At 45.8% G+C, this 13001-nt stretch overlaps 1 protein-coding gene across 1 annotated transcript; it reads right to left on the bottom strand.

Annotated features, from left to right (window-relative positions):
• Nucleotides 1–1733: 1733 nt before the first annotated feature.
• On the bottom strand, nucleotides 1734–13001 carry LOC118219368 (protein mono-ADP-ribosyltransferase PARP12-like). The gene is made up of 12 exons (XM_035402493.1): nucleotides 12575–13001; nucleotides 11620–11755; nucleotides 10506–10767; nucleotides 9878–10051; nucleotides 9512–9644; nucleotides 9167–9335; nucleotides 8686–8806; nucleotides 8407–8503; nucleotides 6974–7058; nucleotides 5513–5643; nucleotides 4902–5053; nucleotides 1734–3407 (listed from the first exon to the last, which is right to left on the bottom strand). Exons 1-12 carry the CDS (start codon nucleotides 12889–12891, stop codon nucleotides 3151–3153), a joined length of 2034 nt encoding a protein of 677 aa, XP_035258384.1. The 5' UTR covers nucleotides 12892–13001; the 3' UTR covers nucleotides 1734–3150.

The following is a 13001-nucleotide window of genomic DNA, read 5'->3' as shown; positions in this document are numbered from 1 at the left end:
ACAGTTGTGAGGTGGTGTGTAGGGGAGGATAGTCACAGTTGTGTGATGTGGTGTGTAGGAGAGGATAGTTATATTTGTGAGAGCTGCAGTTATGGAGCACATGTTGGGTAATTGATTACATGCTGGGTTATGGAGGACTAGCTGGGCTATGGAGTGCAAGCTGAATTGTGGAGCACATACTGGGTTGTGCAGCGTGTGCTGGGTTGTCTCTTCTCTCTAGGGTTTTCGTCATACTTGTTCCTGGTTATGGTTACACACTTTGTTGTACGTCGCTCTGGATAAGAGCGTCTGCCAAATGCCTGTAATGTAATGTAATGTAATGTGGTACTGTGCTGGGTTCTGGAGTGTATGTTGGGTTATGGAGTGCAAGCTGGGTTATAGGGCACAATCTGGGCCCTCGAGTATATGTTGAGGTGTGGAGCTCTTGCTGGGTTGTAGAGCTTGTCCTGGGTTATAGAGCTATGCTGGATTGCGGGTGTATGACATGGAGTACATGCTGGGTTGTGGAGCTGTGCTGGGTTGTGGAGCATGTGCTGGGTTGAGAAGTGCATGCTGGGTTGTGGAGCATGTGCTGGGTGCCATGGGTAACTTCTCTTTTTCATGATGTCACCTCCTGCTGTTCTCTCTTTAGCCAAACAGCTGAAATTCATGATGCACTTCACCATCCACCAGAAGAGAGGCAAATGATAGTTTTGCTTTTTTGTTGGTGATAATACACACGACTATCCAACCGATTCAATATAATCTTATTTACATGCGGTCTTGGGTAATGAAGTTTTATTTTGTAGGATAAATTTGAGGGCAAATGCGACACAAAATTATACTCTAATTTAATCTAGAAACTGGAGACAGAAAATAAAAAGGCGAATACAGCAAGTCCAAGGCACTCTTCTTAGAATAAAAAGATCCTTATTCTAAAAAGAGTGCCTTGGACTTGCTGTATTAATTATTTTATCGTTTTTTTCCACCGATTTTTTCCAAAGAGCACCTTCATAATACTTTTTTCGGCTTTATCCTTTCTAGACGCGCCAAAGCCCTCTTCCTGGTTTTGGATTTTCAGGAAATAAAAAGTAATGGGAATGTCACTATACTAAAGACCTTACTGTCCTCTGCATGTAAATGTGTAACAGTCAAAAAATAAACACAGAATATATTAAATATGTGATATATATATATTTTAAACTCCTTGTGCATTAGTAAATGTGTACTGGGGTCTTTTTTTATCCCTCTGATTAAAGAAAATGACTGATAATCTTACTGAAAGGAATGGACTCATTCATTAGTCAAAGCAATTGCACCCCCTAGTGGATAAAAACAGTGTTTTCACCAGATGGTGCTGGAATGCCAACAGGTCGATCAAAGTTCAGCCATGAGCTTAACTTGTGTATTCTCCCTGTCGCCCACACGAGGGCGCTCACAGTGGTGCAGTCGCCACTCATTAATCGCTTTTACTATGCAGTTCTCAGAAAGGATTCTTTACTTTGATTCAGTTGCTATCTCGATTCTAGTTCCATTATATTGGTTTATAAACAGCTCACAAAGCCAAACATATCCCTGCACTGAAGCTAAGATACTGGTATCAGACCATAAAAAAATTGTTTACTGTGTTGGTCATAAAAGATTTATATTTGGATTTATAGTACCTGGTTCTCTGGATTTTGCAATCGGAACATTTCAGAACATTAACACCAAAAACGGACGTGCAACGAGTCACCAAAATTTCACAACAAAAATTGGGGAGTAGAATCATTTATTTCACGTCTGTGGCATTCAATCCAAAAAAACACCAGAAGTGCTCTCTCTACAGCAGTGTCAATGACAGTCAGATCAGGTAAGTCAGATCAGTTGAGAAAGATTTTTTTTCCCCCAAATATATTTATTGAGTTTTGTTCTTTTTTTATTTTTCACAAACACACAGACAACAACAAAAAGCTCAGCACAGCATTGGTCTACACAATCTGTATGAATGTTGACAGTTAAATTTTTTTGTTTGCATAAAATAAAAGCTGGGATACCATAAAAGTGCAGATGACAAGGGTGCATTACAGTTACAGCATCATAGGCAAGGCACAGGTATCTCAATCAGTCCAGGAGAATGCTTGAAAGTGTTGAAGCCACTGGGGAGTTGGAGAAGTAGAGAGATGGAGTCCATATTTTCACGAACTGTCTTTTTGAAGAGTGAAGTAGACAGGTCAAGTATTCAAGGGTAAAACACTCCATAATTATCTTATGCCAGTTTGCTTTCGCAGGAGGTTTGTCATTTATCCATTACAGAAAAATATTCTTCCTTGCGGCATATGCAAGGATATCATAACTAGCCAGAACTAGTACCAACTATTGCATCTTGACTCGGAAGAGAGAGGGTTCATATGCTAAAACCACACCAAAGATTTTTACCACATCCTGCAAAATATCCATCCAATATACTTGGATTTCAGGGCAGGACCAGATACAATGAGTGTAGGTCCCTACTGAGATTTGACATTTTTGGCACATAGGTGAAAACTGGGGGTTCATTTTAAATCTTTTGTTGGGGGAGATTTGCAAATTTGCATATTTAACACCTCAGTCTGGCTTAAGAATTATAGAAACGAGTTATAGATTTTTTAGTTAGACCTAAAAGAAGTAACTGCTCCACTGCTGATATCTTAGCATTGATATTGCAGGTAGTTTTTCTAGTTGTGAAATCACAAACCTGGAGGTATCTAAATAGTTTGAGCATGTGGAAAGCGCCCTACGGGCCATGCCACACAAGACACCCCAGTCTGTCTGGTATTCTACATTGGTTTAGATCCCCTTACAACGAGTATGAAATTAACAGTGAGGTCTGAAATTTAAAAACATAAGCCCTTTAAAGACCACAGAAGACAGCAATGTTTTAAATTATACAAAAGTGACCTGACACCAGTTTATCCCACTATAAAGATTTTATAAAGGTTTAAATCGCAAATATTAGTTCCCAGATATTGTGATGAATGTTACTCGCAGCAAAAACAATTTTTAAAGAATTGTTACACACAGTCTTGAAGGCTATCCAAGCTCACAAAATATCAGTAAAACTGCGAAAGCCATTTTTGATTTAGCGCACTTTAGCGCGTCTTATTTTTTCTGCATAGTTGAATTTCGGATCTACGACTCTTTACTTCAGGATCAAGGACCGTACTCGATAATGTACTCCGGGTAGATCTGGTGTTTCTCAAAGACGACGAAAATGGCGGGGTTTACCACGGAGTCGACGCAGCTGTCGTAGAAGCCCTGGTCGCTGGGTTTCTGGGGGGGGCGGAGGAAGCTGCGGTCCCCTCTGGCGTATTCCCCGACCAGGACCTGCACGGCGAACATGGTCTTCGTCCGGCCGCTAGACTTGGAGTACCGGTCCGAGTACGAGGCGTCCCTGGCAAAGTAACTTCCTGCGAGACACAGACATCGAGCGTTCGTTACCGGCGCCCGTCTTCGCGTTTAAGTCCACCACCAGGAGAAAGTGTAACATGGATCATTCATAATCCAGTTAAACTATATTAACTGCGTCAAGACAAATATTTACACAGATCTGCGCTATAGTTCAAAGACAATAATTTTTACTTTGACACAAACACTGTTGCTGACTTCAGCAACACCAGACTCAATGAATTGCAATTCATTTAATGCTCACAGAAATACCACGTGGCCCTGGGTACTGGAAATTTAATCAACACCTGTTAAATGACTCTAATTTTATAACCAAAACAAATTAATTTATCACAGATTTTTTTCTTACAATATTAACTCAGCAAGTCCCCATATAGTATGGGATGCTTTTAAGTGTACCTTTAGAGGCCATGTAATTAAATTTTCTTCGCAAAAAAAAAAAACGAAAATAATTTTTAAACAGAGAAAAGACATTGATGTATTAAATAGGATTGTAGATAGTTCTAACAATATACCCAATGAGACGCTCGATAAATTGGATGAAAACCAAAAAGAATTGGAGTGCCTCTACCAAGAAAGAACTAATAATAATTACTTTAAGAAAATGGCAAAACGGATGGGAAAAGGCGAGAGAGCTACAGCTTTCTTTCTAAAACTTCTGTGGGAAATAAATATGGACGTACTCAAAAAACACAAGCCCATTGTATTGGGAAAGATATGTAGTTAGAGAGCACAGGCCCAGTGTATATGGGAAAGGAATGTATTAATGAGCACCAGCTGTCTCCTCCCTAACGTATCATGGTAAATGGTAAATGGACTGCATTTATATAGCGCTTTTATCCAAAGCGCTTTACAATTGATGCCTCTCATTCGCCAGAGCAGTTAGGGGTTAGGTGTCTTGCTCAAGGACACTTCGACATGCCCAGGGCAGGGTTTGAACCGGCAACCCTCCGACTGCCAGACAATCGGTCTTACCTCCTGAGCTACGTCGCCCCTAGAGTGGTTGGCATTGTCACAGCGGACAAAGGTTTAAAATGCATACGGCGTGTTCTAGCGCTAGGTGGGGTGCGCTCCATTGAATACCTGCTGGAATATCTGTACTTAGAAGCAGGATGTGCCAGGTCATATTCTTCCCATTCGCTGAGTCTTTCGGGCAGTTAGGGGCTGGTACAGGACCGGCCCCTCCATGCTAGCACGCAATACGCTATCGGCTAGCAGATAACAGGTTATAGTCTACAGAGTGCAGGCACGCTAACTGAAGTCTAAGCTAGACCATACTGAAAACGCTTATGAACAAAACAACGAAATGGAACGCATATGGCTATTCAATCTAGTATGTTCCATCGTTTTTGTATCATGAGTTGTTTACTTTGCTAGCAGCTTATTCTCTTCCTACCCAGCCTTCTTTCCCGTTATTGAAAACTCCCGGTGCTGGTTACCATGGTGATGCGTGGTGGGGGGGGGGGGGGGGGGGGGGGGGGGGGGGTTTGGTTTACCTTTGCCGTAGTGGGACCCGTGGATGCCGCAGATCCTCCAGTCCAAGTTCTGCTCGCAGATGGCCTTGGTGAGGGACTGCTCAGTGCCGTGGAACAGGAGCCGCTGGTCTACAGGCCGGCCTCCATTCTTCTTCTGCATCTTCTCCTTCTGCCTGCCAGCGCGCACGTACAGGGAGCCAGCGTGAGGTAAGGAGGGAGTGTGTGTGTGTGTGTGTGTGTGTGAGTGAGAGAGAGAAAGTGTGAACTTGTACTACTACCTTTGTGAGAACCAAATGTCCTCACAAGGATAGAATGATGAGGAAAATTGCAAAATTGACATTTTGAGGTCCTCACTTTTTCAAGAGACTAGGACTTAGGGTTAGGGTTAGGGTTAGAATTAGGTTAAGGTTAGGGTTAGGGTTAGGGTTAGGCATGTAGTGGTTGGGGTTGGGGTTGGGGTTAGGGTTAGAGGTTATGGAATGAATGTAGTCAATGGAAATCAGTCGGAAGTCCTCACAAGTATAGCAGTACAATGCTGTGTGTGTTGTGTGCATGTGTATGTGAGTATGTGTGTGTATGTATGTGAGTGTGTGTGTGTATGTATGAGTGTATGTGTGTCTCCTCGTGCTCACCACTGGAAGACCTTGTGCAGGGAGGGGTTCTGGATCCTCTGGATGCTGTGCACAGTGCTGGTGGGCATGGTCCGCTTGAACAGCTTCTGCACCTGCTGGAACTCCGTGGACGTGGCCGACAGGCAAGTGAGCTATGGAGAGGGACAGAGGGCAGGATGTCACGCCCGGCGTGGCATCGCGGGCACCGAGGCCCTGCGGGCGCAGACGCTGGCGGCACTGTGGCACAGCGGGCAGGGGGATTCACCAAAGGGTAACCATGGGTTACATGACCTGGGCAGAGTAATCATAAAATCAAATCGATGTTTGTTTGTACAGCGCTCAGAGAACTACCACAAAGGCGCTTAGCAGAGTAACAGTGACTCTACTAATCGAGGTGCCTAGCAACCACTCTAGTGATTGATTAGCAGAATCAGGTGTGTGCACCCACACTGGCCCTTTCTGGATAAGACTGGGGACCCCAGCTCTAAAACACGAAGAGCACCTCATTAAGAAAAGTGAACAGCTTGTTCAAATTCTGGGATTGCAGTTGAGGTTGGAATGAAAACCAGCACACACAGTGGTCCACCAGGACAGAGTTTAAGAACCACCGGACTACACCATGGTTCCCCTGACCCCCTTCAGCTGTCCTCCTGGTTTGTATTTGGATTTCTTTTTTGGAATAATGTTACAGGTAATGCTGCGTAGATACAGGCTATCCTTTTACTTGTATTTACTTTGGTTTAAAAAATCGAGTTAGTTTGGTTAACTCTGCACTTTGAGGTCACCAAGAAGGCCATTCTGTGCCTTCTTGGTGACATCACACAGTGGAATTCCTAAGACTATCACTGATAGTCTCCACTTCTGCAATTCTCACTGGATAGGAATCTCTGCGTTAACGGTATTTTTACTAGAATGGTGCAGCTGTCCCCTTCAGAAAGCTACTCAATCAGAATTTCCTCTGTGACACATTCAGCACCCACATTATACAGCACATTATACACAAGATCATTTTGTCCTGTACATTTATCATTCTGGATGAATGGTAAATTACAATTCGCAAAGCTGTCTGCTAAGCAATTGGTAATAATTACAGCTAATTGCTGTCGCTGTGCTTATACCAACTTTTCTTATACTTAGCAGTAGTAGAATGCAATGCCTAATTCAAATTTAATGGGCTAAATCCCTGCCGAGCCGAACAGGCGTCAGTGTAGTATAATGGCTAAGGAGTTGGTCTTGTAACCTAAAGGTCGCAGGTTCGATTCCCCGGTAGGGACACTGCCGTTGTACCCTTGAGCAAGGTGCTTAACCTGCGTTGCTCCAGTAGTATATATCCAGCTGCATAATTGGGTACAACGTAAGTCGCTCTGGATAAGAGCGTCTGCTGAATGCCTGTAAAACAATAAAACAAACAGCCCCTCCCTGTCGCCACGGTAGCAGGGGGAGAGGAGAGCGTTGTCGTAGCGTGCGCGGCGCTGGGATGACCTTGTATTCAAAGTCAGCCAGGGCTTCCTGGTCCCAGTGCTTCGGAACGCTGGCGGCAGAGGAGCCGGAAGCTTCCGGAGTTCCGCTGAGACAGACAGACAGACAGACAGACAGGACACGCACAGTCAATCTCGGCAGGCCACGCCCACCGTCCTTCAAAGAAAATCATTTACCAGTGAGCGTATTTTCCTAACTCTCTTCGGTTTTACTTTTAACTTTTCCGTGTGACGCAGGGAACCCTAGGGGATGTTTTTGCGCGTTCGTTCGCGCGCGCATTGCCTATTTGAAAAAGGAAAGCCCCGATGGGCAGAATAACCTGTTCTCATCTTTATTTATTTATTCATATGGTCTTATACTCTAATGCTGTATACCTCAATGTGATAAGACTGCTATAAATCCACCAAAGTGGAAATACGATCTATTCAAATTTCATTACCAGGGAAAGAATGGATCATTAAATATAGCATAGACAAATAGTAACATATGGAGCAAATGGTAAGGCCAACTGCATGTCAACACATTGAATAGACTGTTGGACAGCCTAGCTATTTCAGGCAGGAACCCAGAAGCACCTCTGATTGGTTGGAACACAGAGTTCTTTGCTTCCTATTTAATAAGACATGCCTTCATTGGAGGAAGTCAGGGACATGCTTTCACGCTACTGATGAAACAACCAATTGTGATTTTAACTGAAGAGCTCGGTACAGCATTGAGCTGCATTCCCTCTGCTCTCCTGCTTGGTTGAAACCCTTATCATTTTGGTTATGACAGAGTGGTCCTAAAGAACAGAACAACGCAATCCACTGTGTCTCAAATAAAAGGCTATCTGCCCAAAACTTCTGTCATGTACCTACACAGGTTATTTTGCTAGAGCAGGGCTGCCCAACCCTGTTGCTGGAGATCAACCATCCTGTAGGTTTTTATTCCAAACCTAATTCGACACACCTAATTCTACTAATTAGCAGGTCACTGAGATCTCTAGCTGTTGAGTGAGGTGTGGCTTTGTTAGGGTTTGGAATGACAAGGATCCCTTACAGGATGGTACATCTCCAGGAACAGGGTTGGTTACCACGGTGCTAGAACATGGCTGCCTATCTGGACTTTGGTTAAAATCATAGGTAGGCTTCATACACAGAAGATTAAACGGTACAGTGTAGCAAACAAGGGGCGATATAGCTCAGGAGGTAAGACCGATTGTCTGGTAGTCGGAGGGTTGCCGGTTCAAACCCCGCCCTGGGCATGTCGAAGTGTCCTTGAGCAAGACACCTAACCCCTAACCCCTAACTGCTCTGGCGAATGAGAGGCATCAATTGTAAAGCGCTTTGGATAAAAGCGCTATATAAATGCAGTCCATTTACCAACTTGGCAGAGTATAGCGGGTAGTGATTAAAATGACCCTCATCATCATCATCGTCATCTCGTAACACACTTACCTCTTCAGCTTTTTCTCCACGTCTTTACCGGAGAGGAAGTGGGGCCGCCTTCGAACCTCCCTCTTGGTGTTATATTTTAGGTTTCGCTGAGTCATGTCTGCGAGGGGCACAGAACCGAGCGGTGAGTTCTTGGAACCGACACAGGCCGCTGGGTAAAACGGACCCCAGGGCAAAGACGAGGAAGCAAAAAAATAAACAAATAAATAAAAGACACCAATGAAATAAAGCGTAGGAATAAACCATTCCGACACGGGGTTGGGGGGGGATTCCGCACCGTACCTTTGAAGCTGAGCAAGTACTGCTGACTGCCAGCGGTGAAGGGGATCTCCCCGTCGGTGTCGGCCAGGTAAATGTTCTCCAGAGTCTGGGACGTGATGGAGGACCCCCCGTCCGCGTCGCCCTACGGGAAACGGGGCCAAAGGTTTTACCGCCGCCCGGTCTCGATTCCCCCACGACGCGGCCCGAGTAAATAGTTCTGCGCTTAGACGCACTGCAGACGTGCTTACCGGCAGCTCCCCCCCGTCCTTGGGAAAAGATAAGGCGTCGACGACAACAACAACTTCCTGGAAACGCACGGCCTTATTTGTCCTTGACAATTAACCCTTTAAGGTGTATAGTCGCATATATATACGCGATTAGAACGTTCGTAACCGAACATTCTAATTCATGACGTCACAATCACCGCGGGTGACCGATGGGAGTTCTAGAACACTGGCATTTAGAAAAACTTTTTTTTTTTTTTTTAAAGGGGATAACTGACCTCAGAGCCAAACTCGAGCCACTTCCCCTGGTCACTCTTCCAGTACCACAGCCAGTCGGTGGTGAGGATGAAGTGGGGGGGCTTGGTGACGGAGGAGACGGTGGAGAGGCGGCGCACTTCGAAGGCTCCGCTCGTCATGGCGAGGAAATCCACCTGCGAAATCCCCTTACTGGGAACAGGCCCACATGGGGAGTGAGTGAGAGAGGGCTGCAGTCGCTCGGCCCCGTCCCCCGCACCCACCCTCGAACACGGCACCCGCCCCCCCCCCCATTTCTATCGCCGCGCTGCCAGCCAGTGTGATCCACTGGGCGGAAAGAGCTGCTTTGCGAATCGTTCGGTGCGAACCTTGCATCGTTCGCAGGGTTGCAGTAGGCTTGCTCAACATCCTCCATGTCCAGCAGATCCTTCCAGGTGGTTCCGTCCCTCTGAGAGATCTGCCATCTGTAGGGCAGGTGGTAGTGAACCCGAATACACTTCTCTGCAGGACAAATCAGAATCAGAATTATTTATTCGCCGAAGTACGATGTACAAGAAATTTCCCTTTGTGCAAGGTGTCAACATATAATCCAATACAGAGAGCTTAAGAGCTTAAAAAAGGAGAGCGAGGCTTGAGAGGAGAGCAGGGCACGCCCTGCGGAACCGTCCGGAAGGAAACGGGGAGGGCAGAGGAGGAAGAGGAGACGAAGAAGGGAAGGAGGGGAAAAGACGAACCTTTGAAACTGCAGTGGCGGCGGAGGAAGAACAGGCAGATCTCGCTGCTGTCGGCCTCGCCGGCGGAGGGGCTGGAGTGCTGGCGGGAGCGCTCCCTTGTCGGCGGCGGTGGGGCGGCAGCGGCGGCGGCGGCGGCGGCGGGTGCAGGAGCCGCGGCGGCCGTGGGGCGGCCCGCTGCGGAGCGTGAACACACACAAGCTAAACCAGCGCCGCTGCCATGCGTTACAGCTCAATGGACATATACGCTAAATTAGCAATATATTTTTATTAATGTATATATATATATATATATATATATATATATATATATATATGTGTGTGTGTGTGTGTGTGTGTATACAGTACAGTATATGTATATATATATGCGTGTGTGAGTGTATTCATATATATATATTTCACGTATATGTAAATTGATATACATTCACGAAAGTGGCAATAGCTTGTATATTTTCCCAGATATTGCAACGCTTTGGAATAACTTGATAATATATTTCGATATATTTTCTGTATATATATATCGTATATTTTCGCAAGAGTGAACAACACCGAGACTGTCCCAAATCCGAAACGGTGACCTGTCCGGCGGCGACAGCCGCTACCCCCCCCGTCCCGCGAGCGCGTACCCTACCCGCAGGGCCGTCCGCGTGCCCGACGATGGCGAACATGTTCCGGTACGCCTTGTACAGGCGGTCGGCGCCCCTCTCCGGGCCGGCGCCCCGGCGCTTCAGGATCTCGCGGGCGGCGCCGTCGAAGGCGTGCACCCGCTTGCAGCGGTCCCCGAAGGCGCAGTCGCCCTGCAGGAAGTGCTGGCACACGTGCAGGCCCTTGCAGCTCCCCTTGAACCTGCAGGAGCCGTGCTCGCCGTTGCCCCTGTTGTAATGCGAGCACGCCTGAAAAGGGGGCGATCGAAAAAGGGGAGGTCAACGCTTCCCACAATGCACCTGCCACGCGCGGCGAGCCGTGCTCCAAACTGTGCGCGCATCGCGTTCGATCTAGAGCGGCGGTGACCAGCCCTGTTCCTGGAGATCTACTGTCCTGTAGGTTTTCACTCCAACCATAACAAAGCACACCTCATTCAACAGCTAGAGATCTACCATCCTGTAGGTTTTCACTCCAATTAGGGGAGCCAGGTGTGTTGAAATGAAAACCTACAGGACGGTAGATCTCCAGGAACTGGGTTGGTTACCACAGATCTAGAGTGCGTAGCAGGTGCCGAAGTAAGGCGGTCACGTGATCAAGAGCATTCCAAGCTTAAGAACGCAACGAGGCAAGAACGCAAGATTTCACCAGAAGTTCTTTTTACGTTCTTGGGAGGACTGAAAAACGAAGTGCACTTTGATGCAAGTCGTTTCCATGCTTTTCTCTTTCCAGTAGCAATGCCGTTCTCTGTTCTGTATTTGAGGGTGAAAAATAATTTTTACGTGAAAATGGATGACAGAAGGCAGGAGGCTTTAGTGTACAAGTGTACGTATATTTTATTTCTGGATTTAGTAGTGTCAAAGTGTTTCTTGCCAAGGTAAGCGGTCAGTAGTCAGTAGTGGTGACGTCAAAGAACAAGTACCTTTCAAACTGAACGGATTTCAAGCGTTCTTACACTCGATAAGTAGGTTCTTTTAAGCCTACCCGGAGGTGTGTTCATTGACGACAACAAAGGCAAACAAACAGGCGAGAAACGACTGAACACAAGCACGTATCCCGGCGTGTGCTGTGACTCCGTTTGGGCGGCAGGCCGGGGTTCTCACCTCCGGCAGTAGAGACAGGTCGTTCTGCAGCAGCAGGGCGAACAGCTCTGCAGCCCCCAGGTCCTGGAGGCCGTGTCTGGCGCAGACCGCTCTGTTGTAGGCCGAGTCCAAGTCGTGGGAATTTTTGCACTTGTTCCTGAAAGGGTTAACGTAAACTAGGTAAATACGACCGTAAATGAATATAAACCAGAGCCGTATATTCTATCGTCTTCGGTTGTGGGGGGAAAATATTACTGACCAAAAACAAGAAATAATGTCGCAACATATCAACAAATCTGTCATATAATTGCTACACAAAAATATGAGCAAGACAAAATTTTGCAGACACCCTTGTGAGTTACAACATTATAATGCCATGATTAAAACTACTTCAGCAAAATTGGTTAATGGCACCTGCTGAAATCGGTTAAACTGCGAACTCTTACACTAAAGACAACCCTGCATTACCCAAGTGTTCTAAGTGACTCATACATCTATGTTATTATGTTACGAAACATTCAACAGGGTAAGCTACAGAGTATCTGTTTACTTTGCAGCATAAAAATGATCGATTGAGATCAGAATAAAACAGAATAATTTCAAGGTAGCCGGACTAAGCGTCACCACGGACCTGATCAATTACAAACATTTTTAAGCAAAAGTGAATTCAGCCAGGTGAAAAATACATGGGCGCATTCCACAGCTAGCCCATGACTAAAATGTAGGCACACCCGTGGCCATCGTTTGTTTTGTGATAGGTTTAATCGCGATAACAGTCTGGTGTTAGAGACTGTTAAAACATTACCTGGTTCACCAATTATACAACAGTAAAATAATAGACATTGTCAGCGAGACCTGTCAGGGATTTTGGTGACACAAAATACGAAAAGTTTAATGGCAATATGTACTAGAACACACTTCAGATAAACGTTTATGAGTGTACCACGTCCTACCGATACCCATAACATCTACATACCCGTACTTGCAGCTGCCGCACACAAGATATTTGCACAGATGTAAATCTTCACAGCTGACACAGTCGCCGGGCTGTTTTTTGCAAACCCTTAGTGATGTCTTTGCTATGATCAAGCTGTCTGCGCTCAGGGCACTGGTCGCGGAGCATTTTTCTTTTCCATCAATAACAACAAACTTGCAGGTGTCTCTCAAGATACCGACAAGTATTGATTCAGAAATAGTGAGACTTCGCCGGATAGTTTGTTCAAGCAATCCATACTCCATACAGCCTTCATTTTTACAGATAACCGTGGTGATAAAGTTGGAGACAGTAGACATTTTTATCAGAGGTCTGCTGGCTACCCTTCCGCTTGCTCGCTTCCTGTAATTTTCTGATTACTGAAGAAATGAAACTGAAACTTTCTGTAATCTCGATTCGAGTGCCATTC

Source organism: Anguilla anguilla, chromosome 19 (genome assembly GCF_013347855.1).
Source record: "Anguilla anguilla isolate fAngAng1 chromosome 19, fAngAng1.pri, whole genome shotgun sequence".
Lineage (NCBI taxonomy): Eukaryota > Metazoa > Chordata > Actinopteri > Anguilliformes > Anguillidae > Anguilla > Anguilla anguilla.
The sequence above is the reverse complement of the archived record's forward strand: the minus strand, read 5'-3'. Positions and strand labels throughout refer to the sequence as shown.